Genomic DNA, 21,773 nt, shown 5'->3' with positions numbered 1-21,773 from the left:
TTGTAAATTTGGGTACTGGCCATTAGACTAAAAACTTGTTGGCAAAAACTCTGAAAGCTCAGTTCTATTTGATTTTCGCAAGCGGATGAAAGTACCTACCTCATGGAGCCGTTGCCAGTATCTGCCGTTAAGGTGATACAGTAGCGATCAACAGGTGGGAACAAACGCGGTCCACTATTGCGAAAGTTCTGCGAACTTTCAAAAGTGAGGCAACAGTGCGTCGATAATTCGACACTAACAGTGACGTTTATACTATCAAAAACAATAATTTTTATACACATAGGCGCGAAATGTTGCCAAGTCAGTAACGTTCGATTTCTTGTTATAAAAAAATCGATTTTTAGTAGTTCCAAGATTCCACAAAATCTAGGCATGGGATAAAAAAGTTTATTTGAAGAAAGTGTATTTTTTTGTCTTTCTTAATGGCGGTACAGGCTCCTTTTTTCAATGTTTTATTTAGTTGTATAGTAATTTCCACATACTAACATATTTCTGAAATTGGGCTCTGTACCGCCATTCTTTATTATAAATAAGAATATGTGTGCCAAATATCTCGACAAAATATTCAAAATTAGAGCCGCAATCTTGGAACGCGTTTGTTGCTACCTGTTGATCGCTACTATTTCCTCTTAATTTCAAACAAGGTATGACTCTTAGCGCTTGTTCACATTATAAAAATTTTGATAGTGAGATTATTAAAATCTACATAGTGGCTTAAGCAATCATATGGAATATTTCTCCCTTCACCGCTTGAAACGTTCGGAGAAGGGAGAAAGATTTCATATGATTGCTCGAGCCACTAAGTAGATTTTAACCATCGCAAGATCAAAATTCTTATAATGTGAAATAGCGCTTAGTGTCCAAGTAAAACGTGTCGTGTTAAATGTATTGAACTATCATCTGAACTTAAAAAATGGTAACAGCCAACAGCTTGACTATTACTATGGAAAAAGTTTCGAAAATATGCGGTGTGAGTGTTTGCAAAATTTATGACATCCGCAAAGAGGCCCAGCAAGGCAAACTGAAACCGGTACAAAAAAGGAAGAAAAACAGTTCCCAATCCAATTTACGTGAGAATACTTACGATGAGTGAGTGAAATCTAGAATAAGGAAAATTGTCCCTGATTTTCTTTTTAAAACATACCATCGACAGGATAATGAACAGAGTGAAGGATGATGAGGACCTACCAGCTTTTCCAAAAACCACATTTCGTATGCTACTAAATGACATGGGTTTGGATATGGTAAAAGAGGGCGAGATTCGATAATGATGGAAAGAAAAGATATATCGCACACCTAGTTCAATTGTGCCACAACTGCAAAAAATTCGAATTTTGTGTTAAGGCTGTATAAAATATTGCCTATATGTATAATGGCCCATCTAATGCAATACAGCCTGAACTAAAATATTGTTTTGGATAAGTATAAAGTAAGTTATTTCGGTATTTCATTGTAGGGTTTTTGGAGGTTTTGAAAATGCAATACGGCCATAACTGGGAGATGTGGCGATAATATACACTGCCACAATACAGCCGATGTAATTCAATGCGTTCAATACGGCCACAACTGCAAAAATCAAGAGAGATGTGGCGATAATATACACTGCCACAATACAACCGGTATAATTCAATACGGCCACAACTGCAAAAATCAATTGATTTTTTAATTATATTGCCGCCGTATCTCCTAAGTATTGTTTTATAAATGACTTTCTTTAGAATGCAATATCGCCATAACTATCAAAACACTAATAACGTTTTATTTTTAATAAATTGTAATAAGATCCAGCCAGTAAGTGTATAATTTGCTACCTAAATTGTAATTTTGAAGCCAGTCACTCTCAAAATAAATTATTTACAAGGCATAACGCGTTTGCTACAGAACATTTTGCTCATTTCTCGAGAATATTGTGTTTTGCACTTGTGGCAATATTGAACTAGGTGTGCGATATCCTGGAGACACAAGTACCTCAGACAAATAAAATCATACAGGAAGAAGGATAATGTAAACCTTGTTTATACCGATGAGTCTTGGTCAAGTGAAAAGATATGTGGCTTCAAACAACGTCGAGTTCCTAGAACAAAATTGTAATAGAACGGCTGATAAAAGAAGCTTACCAACGGGTATCTAAAGAGCAGTGGGATAATTGCGATTAGTATTAATTAACGAAAATTATCTCAGATTTAATGCTCATTTGTTTTTTTTAATACTGTACGTACAGTAGATACATTTTAGTTATGATCTTCTTGTGTATTGTATGTATATATATTTAACGTGTCATATAGGGTAAACTACTGGCATTTTTGTATATAATATGTATAAGTACTTTACGCGGTATTAGATATTTTATGCATACAGGCATTTTTTATAGAATTATTTTGTTTTTTTTTGTTTATTTGACTCAGTTAAATTAATAAGTAAAGATTTAACGTTTTCGATCTAAGTTTTGAAACGAAGCGCGGACGGTCCTGATTTCTCAGTCTATCGCCAAACTTCCACGGACCTATAGTCCAACCATTTTTAATTGAAGGCGACTCATCTACAAATTGAGCTGAGAACTATCGGCAACAATATTAATCTTTAAAACTAAATTTATACCGGAGGCATTTTTATTGGGTATGCCTTGCCAATGTGCATAAGGGAAAAAGGAAGATGATTTCATAAAATTTGCCTCGGTAACAATATATCTCCGGTCTATGGGTCATATTTACGAGCGACTAAGTTGAACAAATTCCTTGAACACTGTGAATCATTGGTAACCTTATCAATACTTCGCTGGTCTATATATTTACGTCCAAGGAAGGGTGAGAATCCAAGAAATATTTTACTCGTAAACAGGTGTCCTTATCTGCATGGACGTAGACGTGGGGTCTTTTTTTCTTGTGACATGGTATCAAGCCACAATTTAAGTTTTAAATTAAACGTATTTGACATTTCAATTTCCAACTTTAACCATTTCCCTTATTTCCAAAATACAAAACTTTAATAATTTAATCAAATTTTGTTTTTGATGCTTGGTAAAAAATTCTTCTCTAATAATTTAATTTTATCTCACTCATTAATATTGACAATTCAGACATAATATATTATATGTACATTTTAAAGTAGATTTATTTAGTAAATCTTAATCTTCGATTCATTGTCTTCACTCTTGTTCGTATTCTCGTTTTTTCTTTCGTTTACTTGACTAAAAAAAAACTCCACCATGCTTTTATTTTTAATAGGCGTGTAAATTGGAAATATTTTCTGATCTTTTTAAAACTTTGGAGCAAAAATTGCAGTGAGTTTGTTCTTAGTTCATTAAAATGAAACCAAACATTGCTTTTTGTTGGTGCCATTTGCCATTATTCTTTCACGTTTTAATATCTGCAAAATAACATTCAGGCGGTTCCCAAAGATCAAGGATAGTAAATGAAACTCAATACTTATTATAAACACACATCATAATGATAATTTGAAGTGAAAACTGACCTTGAAATACTGTATAGATAGGTACTCCCTATTAATAAAATTTTACTTTATTTACTATTTTACTTCGAAAATAAGCCACACTTTAAGTTGAAAATTCAATTTATTTGACGTTTTGACTTCCACTTCGGAAATCGTTATCAAAATACAAAATATTAATAGGTACCTATCACTTTCAGAAGTGAAAGTCGAAACGTCAAATGAATTGTTTTTTCAACTTATTGTGGCTTATTTTCCAAGTAAAATAGTGTATAATCATTAATATTGGATACAGTATGGTGCAAATGATTGGAATAAATTCGTTCGTTCGTGTTCCAGCGACATTCAGGATAAATCCTGAGACAGACTTTTATTTTTGAATTATGATTTATATCATACTAATGACGTCATCCATTTGAGCGTGATGACGTAATCGATGAATTTTTTAAATGAGAATGGGAGTCGTGTACTAGCTCATTTGAAGGGTTATTCAATTATCTATTCAGTAATACAAACATTGATATAATTACTCATACAGTGTGTCTAAGAAAAATTATTTTTAATAAATTAATCGACGCAAAAAGAAGAATGTGTGTAATTTATTTAATTCAAAAACATTCTAATGCTTTCAGAAAATAGAAAAATGTTGTTTATTTTACAAATAAACATTGTTTTTCGCTTAAATTAAATAATGTTTAAACTGTCAAGGGGCAGATGGGTGGCAGCTCGAACATTAAAATTAAGCGAAAAGCAATGTTTATTTATCAAAAACCATTTTTTCTGTCTTCTGACAGCAATACAATATATTTTAAATTAAAGAAATTCCATGCATTCTTCTTTTTTGAGCCAATTTAATTCAAAAACATTTCTTGAACACCCTGTATAAATAATTATGTTAATGTTTATATTGCTGAATAGAGAATTGAATAACCTTTCAAGTAACTATCACACCACCCCTATTGTCATTTAAAAAAATGATCGATCATGTCATCACGCCCAAATGGATGACGTCACTAGTACGATATATGTCTCAAAAATCATAATTTAAAAGTAAAAATCGACCTGTTTCAGGAATTTTCCTTAACCCGCCAGTGGTCGCTATATGAGATTTTCTCTCACGGTTTCAGAAAATTGCGCACAACTTTTTTTCTGAGAAAATATACGCGCTGTAGTTCTTTCTAGTCTCCTAACTATCCTCCCTCGACAATCTAATAGACTCGTCCGCTCAGATAGTGACTCAGTTTACTTAGTATCACCATATTGTTGAGTCAGTGCGTTTCATGTGAGAGATTCTCTCATCAAGCGACCACCGGCGTCGCCAACTGTTTATAAAAATTAATTTTATTTTTCCTCTTAAAACCTGAAATAATATCCTTTTGTGATGTAATAAAAGGCGCCGTGGATGTGGTCGATGATATGAAAATCCTATATTCTGTTTCACGGGTTAGTTGTAGAGTTTCACTTACCATATATTTTTCAATGTTAAATATTGGCGACATCAATAGTCACATTTTATATAATGATAATAATAATAAAACAGAAAACCGTCGTGTCTTTTTAAAGCAAATGGCTTTATCGTTGATAAAACCTCATCTTCTTATAAAATTTTCTAAAGAAAGGCAAAAGTTGGATATGTGAGAGAAAATCTCAAGCGCGACCACTCGCGTAACAATTTACCTAGCGACCAATGCCGGGTTAAAGTCGGTGGCTTACGAAATAACGAATTTATTCCAAACATGCATCATACTGTACGTAATTGCATAAGATGCCACAAAGAAATAGATTCAGAAGAATATTTACTTTATTTTGTTGGGAAACTAGAAAATACCTGTCAAAACATACATGATAATTTAATAATTACATAGATCTTAGATTTAACTTTTACGTAATTATTTACCTACCTGTTTATATAAATAATAAATAATTAAAATATTATTTTGTTACGCCACTGCAAAGCTGACAAGAGAAATATTAGTGACTCGTTTTAAGTGCGATGTTGCCAATGAAACACCTTCAATTAAAAATAGTTGAAGTATACCACTGTGCTAATATAAGCGACATCACTGCGTGCCTGCACTCTATTCTTACTGCAGGAAGGCTGCAGGCCTTTAATTTGGAACAAGGAACAAAATAATTTACTTAATTTGTGTAAATGCTTTTTACAACAATACAATACAAATTTTTACCAAAACTTACCACTTGTGGTAACAACGTAAGCTGAAAAATAAAACAAAATGTTAATACGTTTTGAAAATTTTCAACATTGGTTGATATAAATAGAAAAAAAATTTACAGCAACCATAAATCTTAAAAAAAATTAATAGAGATTTTAAATTTTTAGTTAAATCTACCAAAAAGGACACCCCGTCTCAATGAAACAAAGCAGTCATTGTTTTATTACAGATGAAATGAGACATAACAGATCTAAAACTACCGCCCTATTAGTTTGCTAAGACACATATTATATATACAAAGTTTCCACAAAAATTTTCAAAAAAGACTGAAGGATAGTTAAACTTCTATCTGCTTACACAAAAAGCTAGATTTGGATCGAGATATAGCACTAACGACCACTTACTAGTATAAAGAACCTAATAGAGAAGTTCGCAGAGTACAACAAACCCTTGGCTCTGATATTCGTAGACTACGAAAGCATTTGATACCATAAGGCAGCAGAAAATGTTTAATTTAAAGCATTGACAGAATGCTGAATAGACTATCGCTACACTAACATGATTAAACATGTCTACCAAAAAGCAACGGCTAGCGTAAGTCTATCTGAACAAAAAACAAACAAATTCTGTATACAGCGAGGAGTACGACAAGGAAACACCGTCTCACTAAAGCTATTAATGACCCTTTTAGAACACACTTTTGTAAGAAGGCAGATCTAAAGGAATACGGTATCAACATAAATGAAGAGAAGCTTAGTCATTTGCGATTCGCAGGTAACATCGTCCTTATAGTCGATGGTATGGATCGGTGATCGGTTGGATGCAGTAATAATGTTGAACAAATTATGTCACGCTTCTTTAGAGGTCGGACTCAAGATTAAAATGAACAAGACGCAAATAATGACTAATCTGGTGCTAAATCTTAACATTGTTATTGATAGAAGGAATGTTGAGCAGACTGCATCTTATATATAGGTACTTGGGACATGAAATTTGATTGGGCAGAGATAGCCAGATATGTGAGCTCCCTCTCACCTAGCATAGGATTAGTCTGGGCAGCGTTTGTTAAGTTGAACTATGTATTTAAGTCGGACTTACCCATATGCCTGAAAAGGAATATCGTTGATCCGTGCGTGTTGCCTGTACTCACTTATGAAGCAGAAATACTAACACTCATAAAAAAGGTAGTGAAGAAGATTAGCGCAACTCAAAGGGCTACGGAGCGCTAGATGATGGGTGTCTCCCTGAGAAACCATATCCCAAAGGAAGAAATACGTCGTAGAACAAAAACAATAGAGGCTGTCGAAATAATAGCGTCCATAAAGTGGAATTGGGTAGTAGACGTCGCCAGATTATTAGGCAACCAATAAAAAAAATGTATTGGCGAGTGAAAGCCACAGAAAGAAGCACTACTGAGCAAAGGACGCCCATCAACCAGATGATCCGACGATACGAAGCGTGTTATCAGTAACTGGATGCAAGCCACACAGGACATAGACAGATGGAAACAGCTAAGGGAGACATATGTCCCGCAGTGAATGCATACGGAATTATGATGATGATAAACAAAGACGGATACTTACAGCAATCAACATTATCGGGCCAATCGCAGTTGTTTATGATAATATTCCATAACTCGCCTGCTGGGCAATCCATTAGAACTGGTATTCCGTTGGAACATTCGTAGTACTTTGAGCAATCAAAAATGTAAGGGAAATAGGTGTTGTCATCAGTACAGATCATTTCAGGAGTTGTATATGGAAAAGGTTCACTAGTTGTGGTGGCTGGAGCTGAAAGTCAAAATTTGATGTGATAACATTTTTAAAATTTCTTAATCTTATAAATTATTAAGCTTACATTACCAGTTTTTAAAATATCTTAGTATTAAAAGAATAACATTAATATGGACCAAGGAGCTAATGCCAGAGGAATCGACGGTTAGCCTTGTACAGCCAATTTATAAAAAAGAAGATAAGAATAATGCCAGAATTATAGGCCAATTACACTGCTAAATATAATAAAAAAATCTTCCTGGTATATTCTACAAAAATTGTTAGAATGTTCCAAAAATATAATTGGCGATTATCAAAATGATTTAAGACCAAATAGAGAAACTACAGTACATAGTTAATTTCATACTAAGAACGATACAAGAAAAAGCTTATGGATACGACATAGAACTATATATTATGCATTATATACTTTAAACAAGCTTTTGATAGTGTGAAAAAAGACAAAAAGCTGGAAGACCTTCGTAATCTATGTGTACCTAAGAAATATATCAGCCTCATAAAAATGACGTTGCAAAGTTCAAAAGCTGCAGTCAGATTAGATGGAGAATTGACTCCCCTGTTTGACATTAACATGGAATTGAGACAGGGAGACGCTCTATCAGCCATGCTATCCAACCTAGTACTTGAGACAGCCATCACAAAAACCAATGTAGCTGTCACAAAAACACCAAAACAGTACAAATTACTGCACATGCAGACGATATAGATATCGTTAATAAAAAAAATACGCGACTAATGGAATCGTTCTAAGCAATTGATCCTGAAGCACGAAAAATAAAGATTAAAATAAATGAGGCAAAAACGAAGTTAATAACCGACAAAAGAACACCTGAGAATGAAGATAATATCACAATAAACAACTATACTATTGATCGTATGGATGGCTTTACATATCTGGGAAAACAAATTAATCAGAAGAATTCCGTAAGTAGCAAAATTACTGCACGTATTTCCAGTGGGAATCGTACATATTATGCTAATAAAAATAAAACATTGATGATATCCAAATTATTAGTCAAAAAATCCAAAATGACTAACTACAGAACATTGATTACACTCGTAGTAACCTAGGGTTGTGAAACCTGGGTAATGACGAAAAATGATGAAACCCAACTCAGGACATTCCAGAGAAAAATGCTGAGAAAATTATATGGCCCGGTACAAGAGGAAGAATCAGGACTATCAGGAGAAACGATGAGGTAAATAAATTGAATGATGGTTATGATTAAAGCTCGGATTATAGGCAAAATGCCTTTTTTGCCTATTTTGCCTATTATAATTGTTTTTTGCACTTTTTGCCTTTTTTCGTAAATTCCGCCTATTTGTGCCTTTTTTAAAATTTCATGGTACTACCCATGATATTATTCTATTACTAAACCATTCTATAATAAAATTTTGGGTCAATAATAAAATATCAATGGTTTGTTTATATAACAGATTTCTAGGAAAATGTACCTGATCGAGACTTGAGGGTTAACTATTTGGAAATCCCTAAGCTTTATTAGTTTATTATCAGTTGTACAGTCGGTTACTGTATCAGAGTTTAGTCACAAATTGCTATATCCTAGTTTAGTTTTGTTGCGTATACCGAAAAGCAAAGAACACGTTTTGAAACGTTTTAGACATTTGTGTGAAAAGATGACATCTAAAATAAGGCTATGAATCGCACCTTATTCGGAACTTTCTCTAGAAGGAGATGGAGCATTTTGTAAACCATGCGGCAAATCGGTAAGTTTTATTTTTTCTCTTTTTTTCTCGTCCCACAACATAACTAAATTCTAAAGCGGTTTTAGAATTCTAATTATTTTTTTTTGAAATTCTCAGATTTCAAGTAGAAAAAACTACTTTATTGACCAGCATTGTGGAACCCCACTTCATAAACGTAATTTGGAAAAATTAAATTTCTCTAAGTTAGCACAAATATCTCTGCGGGATAGTTTAAGCAGTTCAAAAAAAAAGGAGGAAGACGCATTTAAATTTGATTTATGCCAGATGATGATTGCATCCAACATTCCCCTATATAAAGGTTATAAGCCTAGTTTTAAATGCTTTTTCGAAAAATATCTTAATAAATCCTTACCGGACGGGATTACATTGAGAAAACATAATGTGGAAAAATGTTATGTGGAATGTATTTCAAAAATTAAGCGGGAGTTAGAGGGCAATTTTTTGTATATTATCGTGGATGAAACGACAGATGTATGCGGCAGGTATATAGCTAATTTAATGATTGGAATTTTGAACGAAAACTTTGCGAGAAAACCTTATTTAGTTGCCGTTAAATAATTGGAAAAAACAAACAATTTAACAATAAGTCGATTTATACAAGATAGTTTAACAAACCCCTTTTTACCCAACCCTATATCAGTGAATAAAATAGTTTTAATGCTTTCAGATGCTGCGGCATATATGTTAAAAGCTGCTTTTAATTTAAAGATTTTTTATCCTAATTTAATTCATTGCACTTGTGTAGCCCACGGGGTAAATTGAATTGCTGAAGAAATAAGAAATCTGTTTCCGTTGGTAAATAATTTTATAAATTTTATGAAAAAAGTTTTTGTAAAGGCTCCGTTGAGGGTGCAAATATATAAAGAAAGACTTCCCGGTGTCCCTTTGCCACCTAAACCAGTAATTACAAGGTGGGGAACCTGGCTCGAAGCAGTTTTTTTAAATTTGAACACTGCAATGAAATAGAATTAGTTATGTCAGAATTTGATGATGATATTTCCGAAGCCACTCGAGAAGCAAAAAAAAAATTTTAAAAATCCCAAATTGAAACAGGAACTCGCTTATATCAATGACAATTATAAATTAATAGTTACCACAATTAGAAAAACAAGAGATACATTTATGTGAGTCAGTAAAATTATTAGATAATTTAAAGACGAAAATTAATCGGCACCTGGAAGTAACGGTCAATTAATTCAAAAAAAAATGAAATATGTTTTCGACAAGAATGAAGGTTTTTCGTTTTTATCTAATGTTGCTAAAGTTTTGAAAGGGATATTTTCCGAGGAATTCCACATTATGCCAGATTTATTATCCGCTCTGAAGTATGCTCCAATTACATCTGTCGATGTCGAACGTTTGTTTTCAATGTACACATTAATTTTAAGTGATCGAAGACATAGTTTTAAGACCGAAAATATTGAAAAACATTTAGTTGTTTCTATTAATGATAAAATTTTAAGTGGTTACAATGTTTAATTATTAATTAACAGTTATTTAGTTACTAGTTTATTTATACTAATGTTATGATTATGATGTGTAAATATACCTGCCTTAAGTTAATATTACGTTAATTCACTTTGTACAATAAATAATAAGTAATATTCCTTTATTGCCTATATTTTGCCTAAATGTTAATATTCCTGCCTTTTTTAATAAAAATCTTTGCCTATATAGGCGCCTTTTTCTTCAATTTTTGTTGCCTATAAATCCGAGCTTTAGTTATGATATTGTAAGGTTTATGAAAAGTCAAAAACTGACATGGCCGGGACATATCCATAGAAAAGACGATGCAATAACAAGAAAGAAGATATGACAATGGAAGTCGATAGGAAGGCGATAAAAAGGAAGGCCAAGAACGAGGTGGTTGGGTGACATAATTTTCTAAATTAACGGTAAAATCTAACTAAATCAAGACTGAATATCGAAAATTGATTTAAAAAAAAATATTTACAAATTTAGATCACTACTACTTAATCCATTAAAAAAAATTACCTTGAGTAGTTGTGCTATTTGGATTAGGAATGATGCCAGCTGAAAAATAAGAAATAAATTAAAGTTTCTTTTTTTTGGTATAATTTCATTTTAGTAGAAAATATAGTTTATGACCTCATTATGTTTTACGAAAGTTATGCTCGTATTTATACAATAAAAAGATAATAATGTTCTTCTTCTTCTTCCTGTCCGTTTAGGATGTTGGCGACCATCATGGCAATTTGTACTTTGCACACTGCTGCTCTAAAAATACTTGTGGTTGTTGAGTTGAACCATGTGCGTAGATTCTTCAGATAGGAAATCCTTTGCCTTCTTGGTACTCGTTTTCTCTCTACTTTTCCTTGTAAGATTAGTTGCAGTAGTCCATATCTTTCGCTGTTTCTCATGATGTGACCGAGGTATTCGATTTCGGCTGCTTTTATTGTGGTTAACAGTTCTTTTTCTTTTTGCATTCTCAGCAAAACACCCTCATTATTGACGTGGTCGGTATAAGATACCTTCAGGATTCGACGATAAAGCCACATCTCAAAAGCCTCAATTTTCTTGCATGTGGCGTATGTAAGAGTCCACGACTCAACTCCGTACAACAGTATAGGACAGATATAACATCGCAATAACCTGACTTTCATGGTCAATGATAAATCATGACATTTGAATAACTTAGCCATTTTTTGAAATGCAGATCTGGCTTTCCCTATACTTTAATAATGTTACCTTAAAAAATAAAAAAAAGCATATTGAATATTATTTTGGTAGGTGATACGATCCTGTTGGATATTTATTATCTTTTTCCATTCATTACATCAATTATGATTATCGTTTATTTTTCATGTCTTTTGTGTTGAGAGATGAAAGAAATGAATTACTTCGAATCATATTGGAAGGAAAAGTATGTACTGCGCAAAGGATCAGCAGGAAGACGCTAGAGCTCATGGCTAAAAGGCCTGAGGAGATGGTTTGACTGCTCATCAGGAGTTAACAATAAAGTTGGCAGGCTGTTATTGTAGTGCAATACAGATGTAATTACTATCTTGACTAGGGACACATGCAGTTCCCGGACACTTTATCCATTTTCAATGACTCTATGCCGTTTAATTTAATGTAATCAAAAATTGAAAACCGACGACTGTTTGGTTTTACGGTTATTAGCGCAAGCACTTCAAAGTTCACTGAAGATGGACCGATAAATCCGAAAACGTTTGTTCTGAACGACTATTATAATCCATTTGGATTTTTAATTTAATTTTTAATAAAATACTTTTACCAAATTACAACAGAAATTGTTTAATTCGATGTTAAGCTTTTTATACTTATAAATTGTTTAAAAAAAGTCTATATTGGACTAGAGCACTTAGTTTATCAGCAATTAATCATTTTTTTGAAAAATATAGAATGAATTGTGACAACTTTTTAAACATTATTTTAATACTTACAGCAATCAACAGCTTCATTAATATCACATTTTTTAATGGCGTCATCCCAGAAATAATCATCAGGGCATGGCAAAAGATACAATTGGTTATTCATACACTCCCAGAATAGGGCACAATCAAAGGGATATCTCCAGTAAGAATTTTTGCCATCCGAGCAGTCGGGTTCTGAAAAATTAGACAGGTTTTATATTACTAAAATTTTTGTGGCAATATACTACTCAGATTTCTTTTTATAGCAAGAGGGGCCCACATCCTCGAGAAACGAGTCACCGAACTGGACGTAGCCCACAGCGGGGACTCGGCGCCCGAGCAAGCAATGCAGATCGAAGACAAGTCATTAGAGATAGCGGGAATAGAGCGCCTCACGCTGGCCTGCATTGATCGGGGTAGGATTTTATGTGGGAGTTCGTTTACCCAGGATTCTCATGTGATAAGTACTTTGCTGATTGAGAGCCCCTATAGCGCATCAGAGTGCTATCGGGGGGGGGGGGGAAGGTCTGGAGCATTGGAGCGGGGTGGAGTGATTCCTGCTTGCATGAGTTAATCCTCCTCGCCCCAATGAATTATATCACCCGAATGTCATTCTCAAGAGATGAGCAAGTCTCTCAGACTGGGTTAAATCTCTATTGCTTGCTTGCTTTTTATAGCTTTTTAACAAATAAATTATAATTATTGATGGACTTTATAACTATATGGACCATCTAGATAACGATTTCAAAACGTAGGTATTCAAACATGCTTTAAGGAACTAACAGAAAACTTAACCAATTTTTATTATACATTAATTCACTTCATAGTAATATTGAATTTTAGTCGGGTTAGACGAATAACAGGCCTAACCTTGCATTAGGAGCTGCCCCAAATTTTATTTTTCTAATCTTTAGGGAGGGTCAATATTAGTATAAATTTAAAATCTCGACTGAATTCCACGGTTGCGTTAGCCGCCATCTTGATTTTAAACGAGAACCGTTTTTGCTCAATACCTCTGCCATTTTCAATTTTTTGACAAAAAATGTAGAAACTGAAATTGTTGAAAATGCTATTTTTTATAATTTCATTAATTATAATTTTTTTCTTGCGGTCGATATTTTCCGAGTTATGAGGCGAAAATAGTGGGAGTTGGAGCATAATTATTGAATTATTCAATTATCTCGTTTATTATTAGTTCTACAACAAATATGTACCTATACAAAAATGAAGATAATTAAATTCTACACAGTTCTGATCTCTTTCATTTTTTTGCTAAAATTAATATTTAAGGTAGTACGTATGTGGTAATGGCGCGAGCGTAAGACCGGATTGATTTTATAGCAATTGTTTTTGTTCAATATCTACGCCATTTTCAACTAAAATTGTTCAACATATAATTTCCTACAATTTCTTTTTACCAATTTTTTTCATGCGGTTGATATTTTCCGAGTTACATGGGAAAATAGTAAAAAGTGGTGGGGGAAGCATAATTATTGAATTGAATTTTGTTTCCGAGCTGCCTCAAATTTTATAATTCTATCCTTTAGAAGAGATCAATAGTAGTGTAAATTTAAAATCTCGACTGAATTCCGCGGTTGCATTAGCCGCCATATTGATTTTAAATGAGAACTGTTGTTGCTTAATATCTCCGCCATTTTCAACTTTTCAACCTAAATGGTGGGAAAGAAAATTGTTGGAAATGCAATTTCCTACAATTTTTTTGCACAATTTTTTTATACGATCAATATTCTCCGAGTTAAGGGGGAAAATAATGGAAGCGGAGGGGAAGCATAATTATTGAATTGTCTCATTTATTATTAACTTTACGACATAATTGTACATAAACAAAAATAAAGAGAATTATATTTTATACAATTTTTGAAACTTCCAATGAAACATCAACCAAACTAAGTATATAAAAAAAATAAAAAGACATTATATGCATTAAGTTCACTTAATTTTATTAACTAGCGGGTTTGATTGGTTGAATTTGTCTGTCGATATTTTAAGTTTTATGTCAGCGCTAATATATCGTGATGTTTCAACATTTTTTTTTTAAATTTTGGACCCTGTTGGGGGAAGTTTTCTCATTTCCCCCCCTTGTAGACCGGCCACTGGTTCTCTCGGAAAATTGTAGTAAATCGTAATTGCAACAATTTCAGTTCTTACACTTTTTGTCGAAAAGTTGAAAATGGCGGAGATATTGAACAAAAACAATTGCTACAAAATCAATCAGGTCTTACGCTCGCACTTTTACCACATACGTACTACCTTAAATATTGATTTTATCAAAAAAATGTACGGCATCAGAACTGTACAAAATTTAATTCTCTTCATTTTTGTATAGGTACATATTTGTTGTAAAACTAATAATAAACGAGATAATTCAATAGTTCAATAATAATTATGCTACAACTGTCACAATTTTCCCCTCATAACTCGGAAAATATCGACCGCACGAAAAAAATTATAATAAATGGAACTATAGAAAATCGCATTTTAAACAATTTCCGTTTCTACACTTTTTGTCAAAAAATTGAAAATGGCGGAGATATTGAGCAAAGACGGTTCTCGTTTAAAATCAGGATGGCGGCTAACGCAATGGCGGAATTCAGTCGAGATTTTAAATTTATACTAATATTGACCCTCCCTCAAGACTAGAAAAATAAAATTTTTCGGCAGCTCCTAATGCAAGGTCAAATGCTATCCCGACTGGGCTATTTGCAATATAATCAAAACAGGGTCAGTCCACAAATTTTCTAGATTTAAATATTACCAGACTGAAAAACAAACTTGACTTCTCCGTATTTCATAAACCTACCCATACTGACACCACAATGCACAATTATCTCATCCCTCTTCTTCTTGATGTGCCTATCCGTGGCACATGGTAATCTTTATTTTATTTGCACCAGCGCGGAAATGCTGCACAGATGTTGTGTTGAACCAGGTTCTCAGGTTCTTTGGGTGTTCTATAGCTTCCTGGACCTCGCTTTCCAAATATTTTCTGGCTTGTAGGAAAGCATATCTGGGTTTATTTCGCATGATATGTTCAAAGTATTCTAACTGTCGAGATTTGATGGCCTTATTCAGTTCCACTCGGTTCGGTTTATTCTTCTGAAAACCTCCTCATTTGTGATCCGGATAGAAGTCCACGGAATTTTAAGAATACTCCGATATAACCACATTTTAAATGCTTTCAGTTTTCTGGGCATATCTTTGTTCAACGTTCACGGTACAATACCATATAAAAGGACAAATAAGACGTAGCATAGCAGGATTCTTACTTTTATATTAAAAGAGAGGCTGTGGCCGTTGAAAAAGGCCCTCATAAATTTGAAGGTGGTAGATGCGCTTTTCCAATCGGCGCTCCGATCTTTTGGTTGTTGGTCCATTCTCCATTTAATATGGTGCCGAGGTAGTTGTGGTGCATTCCATCTTACACAACATAAATTAGCAGCCTACTATAGCATGTTTAATAGATTGCCAGAAATTCTCATGTCAAAATATAACTTCGAGATGGAATTTAACATCATTAAGCAAATAGCAGTAAACAGTGGGTACAAGGAGCATATGATAGTTAACACAATTTTAAACCAAAAACTGCATAAGAAAGCGCTGAAATTAGTCTTCCTATCACCTCAAACCACTTGGAGAAAAAACAAAATCTTGGATAACAGTAGAAATTCTTGAACTTATGGAAGAACGAAGAAAACATAAAACAAAAGACCCGAATAAATACAAAGAAATTCAGAGAAACATAAAAAAGAAAATTCGAGAGGCAAAAGAGAGGTGGCTCTCCGACAGATGCAAAGAAATAGAAGACCTGGATAAAAAGTATGACAGTTTTAATTTACACAAAAAAATCAAAGAAATGACAGGTTCTAGAAAAAGCACAAGAACGAATACCCTTAAAAATGATAAAGGGGATATTATTACTGACGTGAAGGAGAGATTGTATCAATGGACCAATTACATCCAACAACTCTTTAATGATGAAAGAGGAGAACTGTCATTAGAAATCACAGAGGATACTGGACCACCAATATTAAGAGACCAAGTCATCTATGCCATCAAAAACACGAAAGAGGGTAAAGCTACTGGACCAGATGATGTGCCCATCGAATTATTAAAACTGATTGATGAAGATGGTATTGATGTAATGGTTGAACTCTTTAATCTAATATATCAGACTGCCGCAATCCCCAAACAATGGCTGCAATCGACCTTTGTAGCAATTCCCAAAAAGTCAAGTGCAAAAACCTGCTCGGATCACAGAACAATATCTTTAATGAGTCACACACTTAAAACATTTTTGAAAATAATACATAGTAGAATTGTTAAAACTCTCGAATATGAAATCAGTGACACACAATTTGGCTTTAGAAATGGTATGAGCACGCGAGATGCTTTGTTCGGCTTGAATGTGCTGGCCCAGAGATGCATGGACATGAATCAGGATATATACTTATGCTTTGTAGACTTTGAAAAGGCATTTGATAAAGTTCATCATAAGAAGCTTGTAGATATATTAAAAAGCAAAATATTGACAGTCGTGACATGAAAATTATATCTAATATATATTGGAATCAAACTGTCAAGGTAAGAGTTGACGGCCAGGACACCCAAGATATCAAAATACATAGAGGAGTCCGTCAGGGTTGCGTGCTGTCTCCACTACTTTTCAATGTCTACAGTGAAGCGGTATTTCAAGAAGCGCTCTCAAATTCAATAGAAGGTATATCTATCAATGGAGAAGTTTTGAACAACTTACGTTTTGCAGACGATACAGTAATAATACCAGATATGACAGCCCTGGGCACTAAGGCTATCTTCTCCCGGTGAGGGTGGTTATCCCTTATCCGAGGGGTGGAATAATTGATACGCTTACTTGTTGAGTTGGTTTATTTACACTCGCATTAGTATAAGCTGGTAGCACCGCACCCAAAGAACATCTCGTGTAGAAAGAGACACTATCTTTAATGTCGAAATATTACGTCTGATCACCAAAATAGAATGACGAATGTCTCATATAATAATAAAGAATTCCCTTGTTATAGTTTAACTGTTTATATATTCAGAAATGCCTATTCAGCATCGACCATGAAAAGTGTTTATAATTGACTCTGCAATTATTAGTGAATCGTGATCTTGGCTAACAATATTTATATAATCGAATGAAGGTTGTAATGTTGTTTTGATGACATAAATAACTGAAAGTAATTATCGTAGATAATTACAGGGTGTTTTTAAGATATATCTACTGAGTACAGATGAATTCTTGTACACCTTCCCTTTTTAGGAATTTTCCGACTACGGGGAGGGAAATATGCAAGTCGTACTACCAACCCATACTGTGTTGTAATCAATACAAAAAATTTATTTTATATACAAACTTCCTAAGCCTACGCAAATACATAAATAATATAAAATGTTCGTTTAACATTGTTTCGTAACACTTGTCACTCACTGTGTTTTCGGATTGTAAGCATATAATCTATTCTTATGTATTTCCTTGATTTTATTGTTTTCTATTCTGATTTTACAATTAACGTTATTTACTTCTGTTATTGTGAAAGGACCTACATAAAGACTATCAAACTTACCATTCTCTTCCCTTTTTACAAGGACTAGGTCTCCTATTTTAAAGTGTTGTGGTGTTGCTGTGAGCTTATTCTTTTCTTGCCGCTCTTTCTTGTGTTTTAATAAGAAGGTTCTGGCTCTCTCGTGTGCGCTTTGTAGTTTGTATCGTAACTCATTGTAGTAGGCATCTATATTGTAACATGGTTGAATCTCATGTGTAAGGTCTTCCGGTAGATTAACCTTCCTGCCATATAACAGTTCGAACGGTGTGTATCCATGATACGCGTTAGGGGTTGTATTGTAGCAGTATGTGAACATTCTGCAACACACATCCCAATTTTCTCTGTCTTCGTCTATGAATGCTCTTACGTACTCGTTCAACGTTCTGTGTAGTTTTTCGCAACTTCCAATGGACTGTGGGTGGTATGCCGTTGAAAAGTTGTGTTCTATTTTTAATAGCTTTGTTAATTCCTGCATTACTTCGTTCTTATACTCTGTGCCTTGGTCTGTTCTTATTTGCTTCATGAGTCCGTATGTTGGTATGAAATGATCAAAGATTCCTCTTGCTATTGTCTCTGCTTCTTTATTGCACACTGGTATGCTGACCGCGTATTTTGTCAGTTCGCACAACATTGTGATACAGTATTTATTACCTTCATTACTTCTCGTGAATGGACCTATTGTATCTATGTATACTATGTCCCATGGTTTGGAAGATGTGTCCGATATCACGAACTCTTCGACATGTGTTCTTTTCGGTTTGTTAATTTGACATTTGTGGCATTGTTTTACGTATTTTCTTACGTCTTTTTCCAAATTTTTCCATCGGAATCTTGCCTTTAGCTTCTTAATTAGTCTGTTATTCCCTACGTGTCCTCCGAACATCGGGTGATTATGGTATTCTTCTATTAATCTGTGTTTTTCTTTGTCATCTTTTATTGTTTCTGGTACTTCACATATGTATATTTCTATATTCTTCAATTTTTTATTTCCTTCTTTAATAAATTCATCAATTGTGCACATTTTAAAAATAATATCATTTACGTATATTTTTACTTTACGTACTGCATTCTCTACCGCCAGCTTATCAAGCTGTACCAACGCTTGGTTTAAATCGAAATGATTCAATCCTGTGGCTATGCTTTTGCTGCATTTTATTTTGTTTTTGGCCCTAATGCTCAGTCTTGGTGAGATTAGTTCTGCTCCAAAGGACAAAATTGGTAGTCTATGCGCCTCTAAATTATTTAGTACCTTCCTTACTGTCTGTTTGGTGGCTTCTGGCTGTAGTGCGAGTTCACTTTCAGCCTTTGTTTGTCTTGCTTCTTTCTCCTTTTCTTTTGCTTGAGCTCTTGTTATAGCTAGTATATGGGCGTTGTCTATGTATAGGTTTTTTAGTTGATGCAATGTTATTCTTGAAAGACTGTCTGCGTAGTTACTTTTCCCTGTTATATACTCTATTTCGAAGTCATATTCTTCTAGGTCTAATCTGATCCTCGTGAGTTTTGAGGTTGGTTCTTTCATTGCAAATAGGTGTGTCAAAGGTTTATGGTCTGTTTTTACTTTGAATGTTGGTGCTCCATATAGATAACATTTAAAATAATTAATTCCCCAATGAATCGCTAGTAATTCCTTAACGATTATAGGTTTATTACATTCTCCTTTACTAAAACTTCTTGATGCATATGCTATAGGTAGGTCAATTCCGTTATAATCTTGACTTAGGATTGCTGAACAACTCTCATTAGATGCGTCTGTTGTTAAGATAAACTGTTTGTTGAAATCGGGATATTTTAAAATTGGTGGTTTCGTCAGAGATGCTTTAAGCTTTTTGAATGCTTTTTCACACTCCTCGGTCCACGAAAATTCTACTCCTTTCCTCGATAATTTGTTGAGTGGTCTGCATATTTCCGCAAAATTTTTAATAAAACGTCTGTAATAGTTGCAAAATGCTACAAATCTCTTTGTTTCTTCCGCTGTCTTAGGTGTCGGATATTGTTCAATTGCTGCATACTTCGCTTTGTCTGGTGATACTCCCTCTTGAGAAAGATCATGTCCTAAATATGTTACTTCCCTTCTAAAGAATTGACATTTTCCTGGGTTAAGTTTCAAATTGAATTTTCGACATGTCTCGAATGTCTTTTTCAGGTTGTCTAAGTGATGTTTTTCGGATATTCCAATTACTACGATATCGTCCATGTAAAGAAATGCTTTGTCTGGTGTTAATCCTGAAAATGCTATTGACATCATTCTTGAAAAGCTATTTGGGCTTACATTTAATCCAAAAGGTAATCTGGTAAATTGAAATGCTCCATTTTCTGTGCTGAACGATGTGTATTTTCTCGATGATTTTTCTAATGGTATCTGGTGAAAGCCTGACATTAAGTCTATAACTGAAAACCATTTTGCTCTTCCTAGTTGATCTAATATCGAATCTATTCTTGGTAATGGAAATTTGTCTGTAACTATCTTCTTGTTCAGTTGTCTAAAATCTATGCATAATCTCCATGCTTTTCCTCCATCTATAGCTTTTTTCGGTACCAGTACTACTGGACTGTTGTACTCGGATGTAGATGGTTCTATGATTCCTTGGTCTCTTAGGTTTTGTACTTGTCGATTTAATTCCTCTGTTTGCGCATGAGGTGTCCTATAATTCTTGATATATACCGGAGTTTGGTCTTTAACTCTTAGTTTTTGTTCGTAGAAATTGTTACAGGTTAACATATCATGCCTTAGGGCGAATATGTCCGAATATTCCTCGCATAACGATACTAAGTTGTCTCGTATGTATTCTGGTATGTCTAATTTCAGTGATTCTCGTAATTCTTTTTTTCTGTCTTTGCTGTCGTTGACTAGCCTATATATATTGAATAGTTTAATATCCAACGTCCTGATTGTGCTTGCGTCTACATTTACTGTTTCGTACGTTGTGTTCAAAATTTTGATGTATGGATTATTACTTGAAATAATTGCTCTTGCTATGAATATTCCTGGTTGTATTTCTTGCTGTTCCACTATCCTGTCTTTCTTTAACGTTTGAAAAATTTTTACGATTCTGTAAATTTCACATCTAGGCGGTATTATTATGGTGTCATTGTCTATATTATCCAGAATTTTCGTACTAATGTAACAATCGTTGTCCTCTTTAATGTGCATTTTAAGGTTTGCGTAATCTAGTATACATTGAAAGTTAGAAATAAAGTCTCTCCCAATGATTCCGTCTGTTGGAATTGGAAAGTTAGGTTCTACCAATTGAAAGATGTGTTCGAATCGAGTTCCTTTTACTTCGAGTATTGTCTCAACTTCTCCCATTGTTTGCAACTCTCCTTTAGTGACTCCTTTTATTTTTGCCTTTGTGTTTGGTTTCACCTGTTCCTTCATAAAATCTTGTGAACATTTTAGTATTGAAATGTCAGCTCCTGTGTCTATGATAAAAGTGCTTGTGTTTTCAAGAATTCCTGTTTTCATTCGTACAAAGTTCGTTAGGTTTAGGTCGAAGTTGTAAATGTTATATTTTATTTCTGCCTGTGTGCTTCCAACTTGTTGTTCATTCAAAACCCCAACTGCTGGTTTTCTTGCTCTTCTTGACTGTCCTCTATTTCTAGTAATCTTACGTTCCTGTTACGTCCGCCTCTCTGGTTTCCTCTGTATGT

General features: G+C 33.9%; 1 protein-coding gene across 3 annotated transcripts in view; it reads right to left on the bottom strand.

Moving 5' to 3' along the window:
• Positions 1–21,773, bottom strand: part of LOC114337944 (probable chitinase 10) — an 83,223-nt gene that overhangs the window by 36,740 nt on the left and 24,710 nt on the right. The window contains exons 5-8 of one of the 3 annotated variants that reach the window (XM_050649136.1): positions 12,571–12,735; positions 11,138–11,176; positions 7,205–7,411; positions 5,644–5,664 (exon numbers count right to left, since the gene is read on the bottom strand). In XM_050649136.1, coding sequence (XP_050505093.1) covers positions 5,644–5,664; positions 7,205–7,411; positions 11,138–11,176; positions 12,571–12,735 — 432 coding nt within the window. The remainder of the gene's footprint in view (positions 1–5,643; positions 5,665–7,204; positions 7,412–11,137; positions 11,177–12,570; positions 12,736–21,773) is intronic. The other 2 variants (XM_050649137.1, XM_050649138.1) reach the window with 2 other exon arrangements.

Source organism: Diabrotica virgifera, chromosome 4 (assembly GCF_917563875.1).
Source record: "Diabrotica virgifera virgifera chromosome 4, PGI_DIABVI_V3a".
NCBI lineage: Eukaryota > Metazoa > Arthropoda > Insecta > Coleoptera > Chrysomelidae > Diabrotica > Diabrotica virgifera.
Note: the sequence above shows the minus strand (reverse complement) of the source record. Positions and strands in the feature narration are given on the sequence as shown.